Source organism: Tauraco erythrolophus, unplaced genomic scaffold, assembly GCF_009769465.1.
Source record: "Tauraco erythrolophus isolate bTauEry1 unplaced genomic scaffold, bTauEry1.pri scaffold_111_arrow_ctg1, whole genome shotgun sequence".
NCBI lineage: Eukaryota > Metazoa > Chordata > Aves > Musophagiformes > Musophagidae > Tauraco > Tauraco erythrolophus.
The window spans coordinates 1-18,593 of NW_028238573.1; the positions used below are offsets into that span (position 1 = coordinate 1).

The 18,593-nt window shown below is 45.3% G+C and overlaps 1 protein-coding gene across 1 annotated transcript; it reads left to right on the top strand.

Moving 5' to 3' along the window:
• The first annotated feature begins 624 nt into the window (after nucleotides 1-624).
• On the top strand, nucleotides 625-18,585 carry LOC147526088 (carboxypeptidase Z-like). The gene is given in 13 exon segments (XM_086630506.1): nucleotides 625-712; nucleotides 12,647-12,670; nucleotides 13,877-13,899; nucleotides 13,901-13,946; nucleotides 13,949-14,112; nucleotides 14,115-14,205; nucleotides 14,208-14,245; nucleotides 14,495-14,501; nucleotides 15,048-15,095; nucleotides 15,098-15,220; nucleotides 15,223-15,258; nucleotides 17,272-17,468; nucleotides 18,418-18,585. Coding segments are annotated over 13 exon segments (1,053 nt in total).
• Nucleotides 18,586-18,593: the final 8 nt, after the last annotated feature.

An 18,593-nucleotide genomic window follows, 5' to 3' on the forward strand; every position in this document is an offset into this window, starting at 1 on the left:
AGGGGATCCTGGTGGCTATTCTGTGAGTTCTCATTCTCGCTGTGCTGGAGGAATGTAGCTTAGAGTCCCTACACCGTTGTGCTGCATTTTGAACTTGCAGTTCAGTGGGTTATGAAATACCATTCTTTGGGAGGCAAGTTGCTTTCGATTGTTTTCCTCTGCCTCTTTTCCCCCTGCTCTCTCCAAGCAGTCGCTCTCAGCTTCAGCAAGACATGCTTTAATGAAGCTCCCACGTCCCTTTGGAAAACTGCCGTATGAAGACCAAAGGCGCGGGATCCTTGGCTGAGGAGCAGCAGGCGCATCCCTGCAGGGACCCCCTTCGCTCCAACTGTTTATGAAATTGTAAACCGGGTGGTGAGAGGGAGACGGTCAGGAGGCAGAGGGGAGGGGGAGCTCATTCCTCCTCCCTCTCTGCCTCAAAGCCTTTTGCTTTCCAAGCTCAAACGCTAGCTGAAATCTGACGCCTGGACTGCACACACAGTTGAGTCGTGGGCATGCCCTTGCAGTGCACCGATTTCCTCCGCAGCTTGGAGAGCCAGAGCCGCGCCGAGGCTCTGGGCGAGGAGCCACTGCACCGGGCGGCGAGTGCCACATCACTGCACTGCCTGCGCCACGGGCTCCAGCATGGTCCTCAGGCTCCTGCTGCTCCTCGGCGGGCTGCTTAGGGCCACCCAGCCGGCACCCCGCTGTGAAACCGGCCAGGAGACCCTAGGTAAGGCTAACCACCCCAAAAGTTCCCCCTTCCTCTCTCCTTCCTTCTCTTGGGGATGAGGACAGAAAAGGGCTCCAGCTTGGACGTGAGGGAGGTAGGAGCTGTCACTCTACCCTAGAGACGAGGGGATCAGCTCTTTGGAAACGTGCAGGCTGCTGGTGACAAAGCTGGGGTTGTGTTCGGGAAGCGTGGATGGGAAGGCAGGCGGTGGTGTGGCTCTGCAACAGAAAAACATGTCTGGGATGTAAGGGAACATAATGTTTGCCCGTCGCTGTCTTTGAAGGCCACGTGTAGATATGTCTTTCTGTCAATTTGTGGAGTTCCCAGTTGGTAAGATCCCCCTCATTGTTGTGGGGAATGCAGAGGATTTGCCCTATCTCTGGCCTTGCCTTCCAGGAACGTGGTAATCAGCTGGCCAGAAGATGAACTTTTGACCTTCTGTGTGCTTTTCTGCTTAAGAAAAAAAAATCCTCTCCTTACATTTAGCTTTAGGTCACTTATTTCAAGTCCAAAGTATGAGAAGATTTATTAGGATCTGACAGCTGTAGGGTGTGTTTTAGCTTGCTATAAGCAATATGGAATTTGCATGAGTTGATTGGCTGGAAAAGCAGATTTGCCTATCAGAATAAAGGTTAGATAGGAACATGCTGCTAAATGGATTGACAGCTTTTGGTTCAGTAGTCAGCTGATTAATAAAAAATATGAACAGTATCTTTTTAAAACACATGGTGTTTTTAATGAAGTGGGATTAATTCAGATTTCATTTATGTAGGGACAGTGGAGAGCTGAATTCCAATGTATTAGCAAAGTCTATTCCAGGAAAACTATTTTCAGAGAGTTCAAACTCAAAGTGATTCAGAAAAATATTTATTTTATGGGAATACAGGAAGGCATAAGTTAACCTGAAACTGACCTTAATGTTACCCAAGGAAGTTCAGCTATATTTCAGTGCTTAAATATAAGCCGTAGACTGTCACAGGCATTGAACTGCTTCCCAATGCAGTCCCTGTGCCGTGTACTGCACATAATTTGAGAGCGCTGTTCCCACGAACATCAAAGTGAGGTCTACCACAGCCTGAAGGGATTTTATTTTTGGATAAAGCTGCACAAAGAGAAGTGTTGTAGTCTATTTACAGCCAATTACAGGAAGAGGCTGTGTGGTTTGCAGCATGCCCTTTCTCTGTGAGGTATGATTCTGCTCCAGTTCCAGCTGATCAAAGTTTTGCCGTGGGGTATTAATCCTGGGAATCACAAACACAGGGATCATCGAGAGGTAATTCTGCTGTGGCAGAATGTTTTGTGTATATTGGCAACTGCACTGTCTTTAGAGGAGGGCTTGAGGAAAGGTTGGAGATGGAAATACACCTTGCATGTGGTAGGACTAGACGGCTGAATGTGGCCCTAGAGGGATGGCTAGTGGTAGGGAAAGTGAGCTGCCAACGTCGCTACAGGGCGAGCAATGTGAGGAAGGGGCACGCTTCACACTGGGAGGATGTTGGACCTGGGAATAAAGTAGCAGCAGCTTGGATGCTGAGAGACCTGCCAGATCTCAAGGGAAGATAAGGTCATGTCAGGCCACGTGAAAAGAAAGGAGGCTGTGGTGCTGAATATGTTCATGAGGAGACCTTGCAGGGGTCTCCTCTCAACATCCAGGGCACTAGGTTATATCTTCAGCGGTAGCAGTAGGAGCCTCTTCCCTGCTTTGGGATCCCTTGTGCAGATCTCCATGGATCTCAGTGGCCAGGCCAGTGGTGCACTGTGCGAGAAGACCAGCCTGGAGCTGCTCGTGCAGGAGAGAAGGTCAGTGGGAACCAGTGTCACTGTCTGACTCAGAGCAAGGCTGGAACTGGTTTCTGCAGGCTGCTTGGCCTTCTTGCTCATATTTGCTCTGCCGTGACTAATTTTTCTTGTTAAAGAAGAAATCAAAATGAAACACGACAAACAATACCAAGATCCTTACAAAATGCTTTGTGCTTTTCTGGTTAGTAAAATGATGGTTACTGGCAATCAGCTCCACAACATGACACAGCCATCACACACACGGTGAGGGGAACTTTTCGAGCAGAAGCTGGGAACCACAGCACTGAGAGAGGTCCCTTCTCCCCACCTGTGTCCTGGATCCCTGGGAAGCCAGTAAGCCACTGTCTCTCCTGCCAGTGATAAGATGCTACGTTGCCCCATTGTGAGGCAGCGCTTCCAGACCATAAGGAGTTTTACTGGCCTCTTAGCCTCTAGCTTGGGTAAGAAAAGTACAGCTCAGCATCTTTCACCGGAAAGGTGGCCAGCCTTTGGTGCAGGGAGCTGATAGTGTGGGTTCCTGTTTTATGGCAGAGTGGTGTAAGTCTCTGCTGCTGACTGATGTATTCCAGAGGTAATTAGTTAAATGCAGCACTTTACCATCACTGACAACAAAACCAGAGCAGAAGCAGGCTGAAGCCTTGGAACAGCAAAAGCTGGCGACTTTCCGTGCAACCGGGGCCGTGCGGTGCTGCCGGGGGACACGCTAAAGCCGCAAAACGACGGCGGGACAACCTTTCCTGATCTCCCGTGTGCAGGGAGTGCTTTGCTGGGGACATCTGGGGCAGTGCTGAAGGGCATGTGGCAGCCCCCAGGGCTTACCAGCTGAGCCGGGGGGGCCACCCCTGGGCGCTCCCCGCTCCCGCCGCCTCACGGGGCACCGGGCGCTCCGCCTCCGCCACCGGCTCGGGGCCGCGCCGCCGTCTGTGGTGCCACCGTGTGGGCTCCTCAGCCTGTACAGACGGCTTCTGCGGGGGGAGGCCGGAGTTTTGGGTGCTTCGAGTGCACGAGATGGCCCGCCAGATGCCGCCTCCGAGGAGCGGAGCTGTTCGGTGCGCAGGCGCGGAGGTGGGGGAGCGGCTGGAGCGGGGCTGCCCCGGCGCCCCTCGGCACCTGCGGGGCTCCTCCTCTCCCACGCACCTGGGTGCTTCGCATCGCCCTGGCTCGCGCTGCGCCCGAGCCGGACGCTGCCCCATCCTGAGGGTCTCTGAGTTGAACCACTGGGAACAGGAGGGAGTGGGGAGAAACGAAGAAGAGAGCTGGGGAGGGAAAATCCGGCAGGTTGAGGGGCAGGGGTACTGCGTTTCCTCAGGGGCCCATTACAGCTTTCGTGGCACTGGCTCTTCACTAAACCATGGCATCGAGTAAAGTTGGTTTTCTTCTGGAAAGTCAGACTGATTAAAAAACTGGCCTCACATGCAGATGCTCTACCTTTCTAGTGGCAGATGAACTAGATGATCTTTTAAGATCCCTTCTAACCCAAACCATTCTATGATTTCCCTCTCCTTCTCTGACATTTCCATCTCCATAGTAAGCCGTGGTTTGTTGCTAAGTGACAAAAGGACAAGCCATCACCTTCCATGAACTTCACGCTGGCCCCAGCTACATGGGACCACTAGTTCACTTGGTGTGCATATTTCTAATCCTCGTTTCCTGGTGAAACCTCTGTCTGTGTGTGCACACACAGAGGCAGAGCCTCGCCAGCTGCTGCTGCTCTCTCGTGTGGCTGCACTGGGTGCCCTGGCAGTGGGCTGGGATGCCCTCTGCCTGGAGCTGGTGATGCTGGTTGAGCCCCTCACCCCGCCATGCATGACATAGGTGGGCGCAGGCAGCACGCATGGCCACATCACCATGCTGCCACGTGTGGGGAAGCCCAAGCTGTAGGAATCTTGCCTGCTGCAGCCGAGATGGATGTGTCCAAGTCTTGTCAAAACAAAAAAACACAGAACTGTCATCTACATAATGCACACTCATAAGATGAGAAATTCCAACTCTTGCAAACCTGGTTTTAATCACTGAGTCATGTGAGCTGCTCTGGATTCCCACTGCTGACTCTAGTATTTCTACACAACTATTATTTTAAGGCAACACTAATCTTCAGATACATTTAACATGGGAAATGGGATCAGAAACAGCTGCTTATGTGGGGCAAGTAAGTTTATGTGGAAAATATAATACACAGGTATATCCTTTTACTGCTGAAATAGTTTATGCGTGAAAGCAAAGCTTTCTTCAGAATACTTGTGCAGACATTTTTAAAGTGTGGGTGTGTAAATACATAGAAGTCGAAACTTGAACAAAATCTCCCCTGTCCTAAGGCACAGCTAAGCTTTTAGCAAGACTTAGTGACATTAATGGTTAATTCCCTTTAGCATTTCTAGACATTGCCTTTCCCTTCACACAGTCAATCAGTGGTTGGTTGGAAGTGCTGGCTGGCTGATAGCTACTGTAGTCCCCTTTGGGCTGCTCGGGCCATGAGAGCCATCCTCTCCTCAAGCTTGGCCTGAATGTTGGATGAATGTCACAGGTGTCATTGGTTGGGGGCGGGGGGGGGGGGCGAGGCGGACTGAGTATGGAGATACCACACAGAAGTCATGATGTGAACATGGTGTTTGAGGCTGGTGGGCCATGTCCTGGTCTATTGCTGGGCTTTCATGGCCCAGGGCTTTTATGACTGCTGAGTCTTGTTTGGACAGTCACTCTCCCACCTGGACGCAGCTGTCACAGGTAAATGGAGTTTAAAGACTTAGGGTTGCTCTGCCCCTTGGGAGAAATAAAACTGGAATTTCAACCCTTTGTTTATCGTGTCGTAACTCCATTGATTAACTGGCACTATTTCATTTTTATGGGGTTATAACAGGACACGTCTCTCTAGGAGACAATATGAGATTAAGACACAGATTTAAAATTTCAGTGTTATTAGGATTTTAGTCAAGGCTGTTGAATTAACTGTCAATCTTTTGTAACACAAAAATACCACATTTGGCTATAACTCAACTACCTACAGAAGAACCAGATATGATGTTAATTACAATGGTTCTCATACATCTAAACTAATGAAAAGATGGATTTATGCCAGGGGGCTGCATAGACTGTGTCTAAAGAGGATGGAAATGATGCTTTGGTAAATGTTTCAGAAGGGTTGTAGCACCGAAGATAAAAACCTCAATTTTTCAGACATGGTCCTCTGCCCAGTGGCATTCAACAGAGTTGAAACCAACTCAAAGGTAAACTCCTGACTGTGGTAAACAGTTGGCCAAAGCACTTAGTACTGCATCCTTAGACAGTGGGAGCTGAGCTATAAAGAGTATATGGTCATGAAGTAAAGCTATGGAGCCATCACAGCTCCAGATTACCAGCCTAATAAGTGGTTTCACCCTTCTCCAGCCACCCTGACAAAAATTTGATCCTTTAGATGATAGTTGTAGAGATTCCCTGACCTATTCCACCTTATCGGCCCAGTTTTAATGCCAGCATTTCCCAGATCTGAGCTGATTTCTCCTTCCTCTGTTGATCAAACACTGAGAGATGGTCTCTAGATGCCTCCAGATCATCTCGGTGCACAGCGAATGCGTGTTCAGCAGCAGCCCAGCCACATGTACAGCCCAGCAAGTCCTCAGGCAAGTTGGCAACTCCTGGGCCATTTTGCTGTCGTCATTGTTGGTTTTGTTTCCTTGTGATTTGTTTTCCCACTGGTAGTTTTTCCCTTCACAACTGGGAAAACATCTCAGATGAGGCCAGAAAAAAAGGGCTCTTAAGCATTTTTTGGTTTGGGAAATATTCTTCTCATCAGGATTTTCAGCTTGGAAGGCTCCCTGGAGCAGCACTTAATGGCCAGAGTCCAAGCTGGGGTGGCACAAGGAATCTTGTCATTAGAGGTACTGAGACAGGCGGTGGGGACAGACAGGCAGACAGCAATGCTTTTTCCTCAGTTCTTTTACGGTCCCTACAACTGCAGTCCTGTTTGAGTTGCATCTGGACATTAGAAATGGGGAGAACTACTTGCCATCACGGAGGCTGGCTTTGAGCCATTGCCAAGTGGCAGGTCCTGGTGTGCATCTGCACAGATTTTGACCTGTGGTCTGCAGGTTGCGTGAACTCCCATCACCCACGGGAAAGCTTCAGCATCTTCTCACGGGCCCCCAGACCGGTCCTGGGAAAGAAACAGTCCTGGAAGAGCCACTCCAGTATCATTGCTGTGGAACACCTTCAGTAATTTGATAAAAATGAGTGTTTAACCCAATACCCAGGCAGCAGGTGGGTTAGAAAGAAGGATGATTAATAACGGACACGGGCTTGCATCTTCCTGCTGTGATGTCGCTCTGCAGAGTGAAGGCAGATTAGGCATAATCTCTTTCAGGTGCTTTCAGGCTTCTTCCTGTGAGGGAACAGGGCTAAACCAGGGCTTGTCTCACTGCCTGCATGTCGCTCCTGCCTATGGCTTCTGCCCATTTGTAAACTCGTCGCTCTCCTGGGGCAGCTACGGCAATTGCTGGAGTGGAAGATTAGTAACAGGAATTCAGTCCTCTACTCACAAAGCTCTTATGTTATCCAGAAAAAGGAGCTAACCATGTGGGCTGCATTTTGCAATCTGTCTTCCAGTTTTCCTGGAATTCCTCCTCTGTGGCTGGTGATCTTCTCCACTTCTGCCCCTGCATGCGTGCCTTAAATATGTAGCTTGCCATCTCTCCTGGGTTTCTGTTCAACCATCTTCCCTCCATCCAAGCTACTCAACTGCCCCATTCCTCTGCCACTAGTCCCCTTACTTCTCCACTCATCCCACGCTCACGTCCTGGTGATTCTGGTCCATTATTGTGTACGGTAATACTCAAAAATATTCTATAATGGATCTTGTCCTGCTCTTGTCCTCATGCTGTAGCCAGGAGCTGGCTCCAGAGGCAGGCTGTGCATTGCCTTTTGAAGGTGCTGTTGTCTTCCTACCTATGTCTTCCAGTTTAAAACAATATTGTAAGAAACCCAGAGAGCTGGTAGGGGGATATGCTGGTCTGTACAGATAAATGATCTAATCTTGTTCAGTCTGTCAGTCATAGCAATGCATTGTGCAAGGCCTTACTGAATGCTTTAGCTATTTGAATTTAAGGACTGGCCCTTGGCTTATTCCATATCCTCAAGCGCCGTAAGTTGGCCTTGCTTTCAAAAAGGCAAGTGGCCAAGCCATGGCACTGGAAGTAGCTGTTGAGTTCTATTGTCTGGTTAGGGTTAATCACAGCAGCTTGCTGCTTTTCCAGTGCTGAATCATCAAGGGGGAAAACATGTAAGCTTGGGCAGTAAAATATGTAATGTGCTGCATTGTAGTTTCAAGCTTGCTTTTGCAAATCAAAACCAGAAGCGTATATTATAGAGAGAGCTCAGAAAGCTTGAAATCGCTTTTTCTTCTCTTCAATAAGTCATTTTAGCCATACTCTGAATAGAAGCTGTGCTACTGAAAGGACTTTTGTAGCTCTGGTGGAAATATCTAGAGTAGAAAAATAAACATCAAAAGTTGAAAAGGCTGCTCTGGGTCAGGAAGAAAAAGGTCTCTCTGTACCAACCTGTCTGCAGATGGGACTGTGAGAGGAGGCAGCACTGTCTTCCCTGAGACCAGGGAAGGCCTCTGCTCAAAAATGGAAGAGGTTTAGGCTCTTTCAAGCACAGAAGAAGCAGTAAACTGAAGCCTGCCAAGTTAATCTGGAGACCTGAGGAACACTCTATATCATTGCCTGTCATTCTTCTTACAAAAAGAGAAAGGGAGCGGACTAATTCTTCTATCTGGCATTGCTGGAAGCTTTGACAGAAAGAGCTTGTAACAGGTGGGGACGGGGATTTGCTGGTCATTTCTGTGTGCAGAGACCCCGACTCTGAGGTGCGGGGGCTGCAGGAACAGAGCCTGCGGCTCAGGAACTGCCCTCCGAGAGTTTCCTGCCGTCTGCTCTCCAGGCAGGCGGGCCCTGGCCCAGTTACGTGCATCCACAACTCATTTATATAAGTACAAGCACTGGAGAATTATCTTTGGCCCTTGCAGAGCCGCACCCTCCAAAACATATGCAAGCATTGGCATTGGGAAACATAGGAGAAGTCCCAAACATCACATCAGCAGACATCCACGTTTAAGACTCACTGTAAAGCGAGGTCTAGTATAAACGCACATTTTTCTCTCTTGCTTTTACACATATTAACTCCCAATACCTGAAGGCTCAAGCTGTTTCACTCCTGGGTGTTTACATGCCAGGAGCGTGGTTGACGTATGCTCACGTGGCGGCTTGCGGGGGCTGCGGTGGGGGAGAGGTGCTACGGTTTGGGCAGAACTGGCCTCAAAGGCAGCAGAAGCAGCTGCACAGATGTCTCTGGCAGAGAGAGACAGGGAGAAAACAGGACGGTATGACTGCAAAAATGTGAGGCTTAGATCAAAGTTGAGGCTTATATCGAAGCTGAGGCTCAGATCAAAGTTGAGGCTTAGATCCAGGTTTAGGACCCAGGAGGAAGGAAGTCAGTTCTGCTGCTAGTCAACGAGTGAGTTTGGGTAGCTCCGAGCTTTCAAGGGACATCCTGGGCCAAAAGTAGTGGAAAAGCTTTATCCTTTGTTGAAGGAATCACCCCTGCTTATCACATACTGAGATGAACAACTTCAGTTGCCATGGGAAAGGTTTACATGGGTATGGGTTCCTCATTTAAAAAATAAATCTTTCCTCTTCAGTCAGAGTTTTTGTTAATAAGTAATAGCCATGTTGCTTAGCAGATTGCCTCTGTCTGTTAAGTGTGGTAAAAATAACAACGTGTAGAAGCCAGGTAGTAGGCAGTCTGAAACCAGAGCTGTCTTTACCTCTCCTGTGCTCACATCTACCCCTGCTCACAAACGATCCAGGCCTCTTGTGAAGCCAGCTACAGCATATGACTTAGCAAAATTTCACATGCCTCTGCCATCCATTGTTTCCCAACACCTCTCCTTCTGGCCAGCTGAGCAGAAAGAGGCATCTGCTAAATGCAGCAAGACTGTGGCCACTGCCTGGAGAACCAGAGAAGGGAGAAGCAGCAGCACCATGCCCAGACCTTGCCTGCAGTATTTTCCCTTTGATTTCCTCTGCTTGTTCAGTGTGTTGCTAGAATACCTTTCTGCTCCAGTTGAATAAGCAGAATACTCAGACAGCATTGAGTATAGGTTTGTGCCACGTATCAAAGTGACTGATGGCTCTAGCACTCCTGCACAGTGATAGTGGTCCGCGAGATTGTGTGTGCCTCAGTTTCATTATTTGATCAGTGCATGTCAGAGAGACAAACAGAAAGGACATTTGTAGCTTGGTCATGGAGCCAGCAGAGGGGAAATGCCTCTTACCTTGGAGAAAACATGAGCAGTTGTAGAAAGACCATCCAGACTCCCCACATGAACCCATGAAGAGCTGTGCTCAGCACACACGACCCTCTAGTCTAAAATAATAGCTACAATACAATACAGGGAAAAAAAAAATGTTAACTATTTCTTAGCCACCCTTCAAGGTAACGAAGGGGATTCTTTACTAATGACCCTGGTGATAACCAGAGATAGCGTCACTCTGCTCGTTGGGACGTGGCTGAACTCAGGCTGGTCCCATCCACGCCAAGTTTTCCCCTCCGTATTAGCTGGCTCCAGACTTGTGTCCAAGGCCTCACAACTTGTTGTGGGTGTGATGGTGTTTGGAAATAAGACAATCCACACTCAGGGAGGAAGCGACATCGAACTTTATCAGCAGGATTAATTGCTGGAGTCTTACTAACAAGCAATCGCTCCTTTCTCTTTCCCAGCTAGCATTGTACAAAATGCTATTCCTCCATTATCACCGGACGTAAAACTACATGCAATATCTGGCTGAGATGAAGCTTTTTAGAAATGCCTTGACATTAATAACCAACTCACTGAGAGGATTGTGCCTAACCAAGGGAAACACTAAAATCCTGTATCAGAAGGCATTATTGATGAACCAGGTATTGTTTATTGCTATTAGCATCATGTACCAAGCCAGGAAAGGAGTTTGTATGGATATAAATTTTTCAGCTTGTTGTTTACCAGGATTTGCTGGTGTTGGAGATGGGCTGTTTCTGCTAGTTCTGATCCCTCATTTATTTTATGAGGTAATGTGGATCAATGGCGATTCATAATAAGAATTAGACTCGTTTCCAATTAAATATCTCCCTCCAAGATAATAATTCCAAGGTTAATGGTGTTCTCATTATAATGATTTATTTGGGCTAAAGAATAATCAACTTATTAGCAACACATAAGCAGATGATTATATTTAAATAAATATGCTGGGAGTAGAAGTTTAAACTTTCCTTAGTTGGAAAAAAAAAGAAAATGTAATGAATTTGGTCTTATAAGGACAAATACTCAATTCACTGAGCAAGAAGCTAGATGCTTATCCCTCCAGTATGATTTAGAAGAAACAGTAACATAGCTAGATCCCCAATACATCACAAGAAAACAGTCCCGTTGCTGTTTAAAAAGCTTGCCCATAACAGCTGAACTCCTATGAGGTGCTGGTGAAAACATCTCCAGTACCTTGGTAGCAATATTTTTCTTTAGTTGCCAGTATCAGAGAAGGGCAATATAGAATCATTGCGTACAGGAGCAAAGAGGCCTCTCCTGGGTCATCAAACCACGTTCCTTCAAAATCAGGAGAGTTTAGTTTATTTGACCTAGTAAATAGAAAGCTAAGGGAATCTGGTTGCTCTCTGCAAACACACGATGAAGGCACGCACCAGGGAGTGCAGACAGCTATTTAAGCTAAAGGACAATGCTGGCACAACAACACATGGCTATAAACTGGCCAGAATACTTTTAGGCAGGAAATTAAAAGGCAATTTCCAGCCATTAGAGGAGTGAGTTTTTGGAAAAGCTTTCCCGTGAGAGTAGTTGGGGAGGGAAATAATTAGTTTTAAGATGTTATTAAAAAGATTATAAAATGCAGTTGCTAGAGATAGGATGAAGTAGGATGGGGAAGAAATAACATTCCTTCATATCCAGCAAAGGCTTAATTGCTTTACAAGAAAGATATGCACATATGTTTTGTGAGTCCAGTAGATTTGTTAGGGGAAGATCTGTAAGGCATCTTGGGATACAGAAGGGCTCATATGGACTTTTAGACTAAACCAGATTACTAAAAACCTACATTATCATTAGTGAAATTTCCTAGGCACCTAGAAGTATTGTCAAGTTGTCAGGACTGGGCAGCTCAATGTCTTTTTCCAACATAAGCCTGATTTCTTGCACAGCCACTCATCAGATGTATTGTCAAGTTCTCCTTTTCAAAGCGGACCAAAGACTGGCTGGTCAGTGTGCTTGTCTGGCCATGCCCTGCACCTGATCCCTGCAGTCTGTCCTGTCTCCTTATTAAACTACATTTCCAACTCTTTGCCTGGGTGAGGGTCACTTTTTTTGTGTGTGGATGCAGGTACATGGGACTCCACATGCCTGGTGTGAGACCACGGGTCAGAGGGGCTTGTGCATTTGGGGTGCAGCAGTTGGAGGGACCAGAGAGCATGTGCCTGGCATGTGTACATCAGCATGTGCAGTTGCTGGCAAACACCAAACTGGACAAGCAGTGATTTAGGAGCTGAGTATTTGAGTGGCTGTGATCCTGGGCTGGATACTGAAGAGGACTGGAGGGTCTCAGAGTTGACTACTGGAGGAACCAGGAGGTCCAAGCCAGCTAGTGGGAAGACCATGGTGTCTTGGGCTTGGTTGCCAGTGAGACCCTAGATCTGGCCCAGCTACCGGAGACATCAGCATGTGTGTCAGTGCATGAGGCAAGACATGGGAGACCATTGGACCCAGAGGCCAGCTGCTGGGCAATCTGAGCCTGGCTACTGGGGTTCCAGAGTGTCTAAGCTGAGCTGCTGGAGGGATTCACCTATACTTCTTTCATCAATGGTCTTTCATCTTGATTAGCCAGAAAGGGGAACAGAATAATCCTTTTGGTGTTGTTTCTTCTTGTATATATATGTAATAGGTGGCCTTTGGGAATACGTGCTTGTCCCTGGTATGGCTGGATGTCAGAACACAGAGCTGTGGCTGCCGCTGTAGAGTTACCAGATAGGACAACTCCTAACAAAACATACCATGCATATCTGCCCCATAATGCCGTTTTTTTTCCTCTTTATTTGCAGGTCAATGCCAAACTGTACAGAAAGGTATGAGGTGACCTTGCTCGCTGTCCTTGGAGAATCTCAAAACCTTAAGTATTTCTTAATTATTTCCTAACAAGTTTTCTAATGTTGGTGCTATAGTAGATCTTGTTTCTAGAGAGGTTATCTCTTTCACACAAGGTAGGATTTTGCTTCTGTAACAATGGTATTTGTTACCAGCCAGAGAGATTAGAATAGCCAGTAGTTTTATGATGAGACATCTCTCTGTTACTTCCTTTTCACCTCTGAGTAAATTGGAGGTGTTACCAACATTTATCCTTCCTAGGATCTCTTAATCCGATTTCTTAAAATGTATTAGGTTTATGAGAATTTACATGTAAGCATGTTTATGGGCCTCTTGTCTGTGAATCTAGTCCCAGAACAACTTTGGAACTCTTTGGGCAATTTCAATCAAACTTCCCAGAAGGGTCGCAGTTTCAGTCTTGCAGATTTTGTGTGGCCAAGCAGAGAAGAGAGATATGTTACTGATACCTTCCCCACTAAAGAAAAATACCTATGTCATCTCACACCTCATCTCTGAATCCATACCAAAAGTTAAGGACAGGGAAGAGAGTGGTACCTCAAATATACTTTATTCAGGAATCGGAGGGTTCCCACTTTAGACACAAGCAAATTCACACCTCAACCAAGAGAGTTTTTCTCTCTTATGGATTCTCTGGTATTTAATAAGCTCAAACTGTGTTCTTAATTTAAATTAAGTAAATTTAATTGAGTATGAGACAGCCTTTCCTTTGGAAGCCAGGCTTTATTAATTTTTGTGATTTACAAGTTATTTGTTAAACGAATTCCCTTGTGGGCCAGGTACTCCAGTGTTTTCTGGCCAGGGATTTGGTCTTTCATTACTGTTCAGGTATTAAATTGGCAAAATAAATCTTGTTTTAGGATCCATGTTTATCAATCTGATAACCCCTGATGCCCCATCAAATTGTCAGATACTCTTTCAACTCCAAATGACGTCTTTTGCAATCAACTGTTTGCAGTCTATCTCCAGACCAAGCATACTTTCTATCACTTTCCATAAGTGGGTTTTTAGACATCAAACTCATTTGAGAGTATTTCAAACTGCCTCCAGTCTATCTGTGAACAAAAAAAATAAGTTCATTGAAAGTGTTATTTGTCATGTTGTCTTTGAACTATTCAGAGTGGTGGATGAAACAAGTTATTTTTCATGAGTTCATCTCCTTTTCATAGCAAAATGCGTGGATATCGCCTTAAAGTTCTTGTACCGATGTTGCCTACACTCAAACGATGTATCCTAATTTCTGGATCAGAAGTCTCGAGAGGTGATTGAGTACAGCTCTGAGTACATTCTCATCAGTGTGCTGCACAACTTGCTCCAGGGAGAATGCAATCCGGACCTGAGGCTCCTGGGCTGTTCTGTGCTGGCCCCACAGTGTGAAAAGGAAAAAGTGATAAAGCCCTGCCAGTGCATGTCTGTGAAAATCTGAAAAAAAATTGCCTCCCTGCTTTCGTATCAATAGACATGGCTTGGCCCTACTTCTTAGACTGTGACCGCTTTTTCGCGGGGAAGAAGAAGGGTGTTTTGACCCGCTGGCAAAGGCTGCGAGGTAAGGAAGGGAAGCTCTGCTGGCACATCTTACTCTTTAGATGGGAGGGTCTCGTCTCGCTCAGCTTGACATGTCCATAGCAGAAAAACCTCTCCGCTTTGTCATCTTGGGCTTGTCATTTTTATAGACGTCGGTAAGGTGCCAATTCATCTTGTTCCACCTGTTTTAAACACTTATTTAAACTGTGCTCAAGAAACATCTGTGTTCTCTCCCTCATACACAAGAGCATCCATACAGGCAGCTCAGAGGTAGATGTTTGGGTTGCAGTGTGCATTTAGATAAGCCCTGCCCGTGTGATAGCTGTCTGTGTATTTGGAGCATTTTAAAAACTGAAACTTTAATGCCTTATAAATTCAGGACTGCTTGATGAGCTTAACAGCTCAGTAAAATAATCTCATTAGTGATTGTCATAGATTTTTGTTTATGTAAAGAAGATCCAGAAGCTGAAGACAGCTGAATTTCATAAAAAATGAATTTGATCCACTAAATTCAAATGGAAAGATCTGCACATTTTGTGACTAAAATGTGCTAAGCATGCCAAAGTCCAAATTATAACTGGAGGTTGCACAAAGTTTTTGTCAGTGTGCATATGCATTAATACGGGTTTTGCAAACAAAATATGCCACAATAAACAACGTAGGATGTACTGCATAGATTGAAGGTTTTCATTGCAGCTGTATTTTCTATAATTCTTACTGCTGAAAAAGTTTTTTTTTTTGTGGAAAAGTGCAGGCATACATGCCAGTCCTCTGAGCACCACGGTTTTAACACTATCTTACAAACTTTCTTTGCAGGAGAAGTAGAAGTGGAGGAAGATTTGCCTTCAGACTTGCCAGCCACTTTAGTCAGTTCAAACACCATTCATATTCCCAAATGGTGAGCACATTGAAGAAGACTGCTTCTAAATGCTCCATTATTGCAACAACTTACAGCATAGGTCGCAGTGTTGAAGGGAAGGATCTTTTTGTGATGAGTTGTCAACCAAGCCTGGACACCATGAACTGCGTGAGTTATATCAGGATTGATCAGGTTGTTTGAGGGAACTCCAAATGATTCATCTGAGTGAAAGCAGGTCCTTTTAATGGGATATCGCTTAAACTGTAAAAAGCACTGATTCAAAAACATTTCTCCTCCCTTGTGATCTCAAATTACAGCAAAAGCTGGTGATTCCCTGTAGCAATTACGGTCCAGTTGCAATTTCATAACTTTATGACCTCAGTTTATGACCATGGTTGACATTCCTTATTCTTGAATGTATGACCACGTACTTGGTTGCAGTGATATGGCTGTTATTTACTTCTGTCCAGCATTCAACAAAGTTTAGAGAGTTTTCTGTTGCTGACCTTCCCTTCCCGTCATCTACCACTTCCTCAGTCTCTTTTTATTTATCACTGTATCATCAAACCCTACACACTTCCTACAAGTAAGGCCTGTGCCTAGTCTAAACATAGTCCTTCACATCCTAATATATGTACAAGTGGTGAGAAGGCCTCAGGCACAGAGGACATTGACACAAAACAGGGCAAAATACAGCACAGAAAACAATCTTCCTGAGCAGAGATTTGGGTCAGTGCAATATCTGTCACTGTAACAGGTGAATGACACCAGGAATTTATGTTATCATAGCACCGGAATACCTTTAGGATAGGAGTCCTCTACACTTTTCTACAAAGGAGAACAGTGCTGTTCTCTAATTTGTAGATTCATCACTGAGATAGAAAGGGCCAGATTTTTAAATGTTCTAAATTCTTCAAAATTCAGATCATTTTCCTTGGGAACTATTAGGTATTATTTTCCAGTTACCAGCTCCCAGCTCAAAGCTCAAATATAGTAGCTGATTAAATCTGGTGGACTATTACAGCTATTGCTGCGATACCCAGAGCCTCCAGGCGCTTCTCGGCAGAGAAGACAGCGAAGGCCTGGTTTTATCTTTGTTACTCTCAGCCATACTGCCCTGCATGGTGTAGAGATATTTTGAGGTGCCTTTAAAACCACATCAAGATGCCAGTAGATGTCTTTAACAGAGCGAAGATCTACATTACTGTACTCTGGCCTATCATTCTTCCGTCTTGTGTAAAGAAAATAAGTGCAGGTGTCTTTTTTAAGCTGATTACTCCATTCACCAGGAAAACACAAGCCTATGGATCCAGGCTGTTAAACTAAACTGTGATATGGCATGATAAAAGATGGCAGTTTAAAATGTTACCTAGCATTTCCTTCTAAATCTGTTGTTTCATGTTTCTCAGGACAGCATAAAGAGGGATGGAAATAGCTCTAGAGGTGGAGAATTTGCCAGCCTGAGCAAGCTGGCATAATAGCTCTGTGCCAGCCCTCTCCAGCATATAGTAGCTTGAGGCTGGCCAGGATCAAAGCCAAAGATGAAGGGATAGGCAAGAAAGGGTGTCTCCAAAGTGTGTCTATTTTCTACTTTCCATTAGTCTCTAAGGAAGGACGGAAATTGAGAGAATAACTGCGGGGGAATTGTGAAGGTTATATGTTTCTAATAGTCTTATTCCAAGGCTATTTAGCCTAACGGCTACTTTTTATGCACAACCTAAGTTTCTGTTCCAAATAGAGGGGAAATATATTAACACATCTGCCGGTCGTTTTCTAGGATCTGTGACAATATAAGGCATCGAGCTGGCCCAAGGTAAGTGAGAGTGCCAGGGGTGTATTTTGTTCCTTCCCAGGCCAGGGCTTTGACTTTTCTGTTTGCAGGATTCTTTTGCTCTCAATTAATGATGAGTCAGCAACAGGTCAGAGCAATGATTGCCTCTTACAGTTTGGGATCCTGAAAGTATGGACTTACTTTATTTCACACTATTTAAATTGTCGCTGAACTGACTTCTAGTGGAGGGAAGTTCACCTGGAGCTGATGTGCTATTTACAGGAATGTATGCATGAAATTACTGTAAATAAAACTTTCTGACTCATCAATAAGCTATTTGGGTTACTCTGCTTTTGGAAGCCATCCAGATATAATCAAATTAAAGCATCTCATTACTTCATATTTCACAGTCAAGCCAGAATTCAAGTACATTGGCAATATGCATGGGAATGAAGTTGTAGGGAAAGAACTGCTAATATACCTTGCACAGTATCTGTGTTCGGAGTATCTTCTTGGGAATCCTCGCATCCAGACCTTGATTAATAACACCAGAATTCATCTCCTACCTTCACTCAACCCTGATGGATATGAACTGGCTGCAGAAGAGGTAAAAGATTTTTACAAGAAAATGCTCAGTGCTTCATGTTTCTAAAATTCCCCATGGGAAAGGACGAACTGGGAGGGGAGCCATCACGTACAGGAGGGAGTGTTGAGAACTGGCAGTCAGAATCCCAGGCTAGTTTGGTGGTAGGCTGCTTTCCAAAGATGACGTGAACAGAACTAAGAGGAGATGAGAGCTATGTTTTGTCATTTTTGCTGCCTGCAACGTGATAAAGTGGAAATGACTGTGTTTCTTTTTCACACGTTTAGCATTCTCTGCTATAGTTCTAGAACAAAATGCCCACTGACTCACTTTAATGAATTTTAAATTGTTTTATAAGGAAATAATTTAATAGTGTGAAACAGGTATTCTTTCTCTTGTGCAGGTATAATAAAATGTGAATATTTTCTGTACTATCATGCTTTAATAACAGATGGCAGTTTTCAGAGATCAGCTGGTGCCTGAAGGAGACCTGTGAAAGCAAAACTTCTATTATATGTTACCTGACATTCTTCTTTTCACCTCACTTTTATTGCCAGCACCCTTAGCATGAAAACAGTACGGTTCTTTTCTGCGTTGGTGGTGTGGTGTGGTGAGCTCTGTCTGCTGTACGAGTCTGGGGTTTTTGCATTCTTATCTTGGAGCATTAGCTGTATTTTCCTTTTCTCTCCTCTAATCCTCTCTGCATACTGCTCTGTGCTGAGTAAAAAACTGCTGTTCCTCTCATGAGTCACAGTCACTGGTGAGTGAAATGCTTCCTGTGTGCTAGTTAGTGCGTTAGTGATCATGGGGATAAAAAATGACTAGTAAGTGTGGGTTTTTAACAATATAGATGTCTTCATTTTACTTCTTTAAAAACTTCCCCTTGATCAAAATGACATTTTAAACAATTTCTACAAAGTGATATCTCAAGACAAGAAGTTATTCTAAGGTTGGCTTCTATGTTACAAATTAGGGAGCTGGTTACAACGGATGGGTCATTGGACGACAGACAGCTCAGAACTTGGACCTGAACAGAAATTTCCCCGATTTGACATCTGAGGCATACAGAAGAGCTGGGATTCGTGGGGCCCGCCTTGACCACATCCCCATTCCACAATCCTACTGGTGGGGTAAGGTATGAATTACACA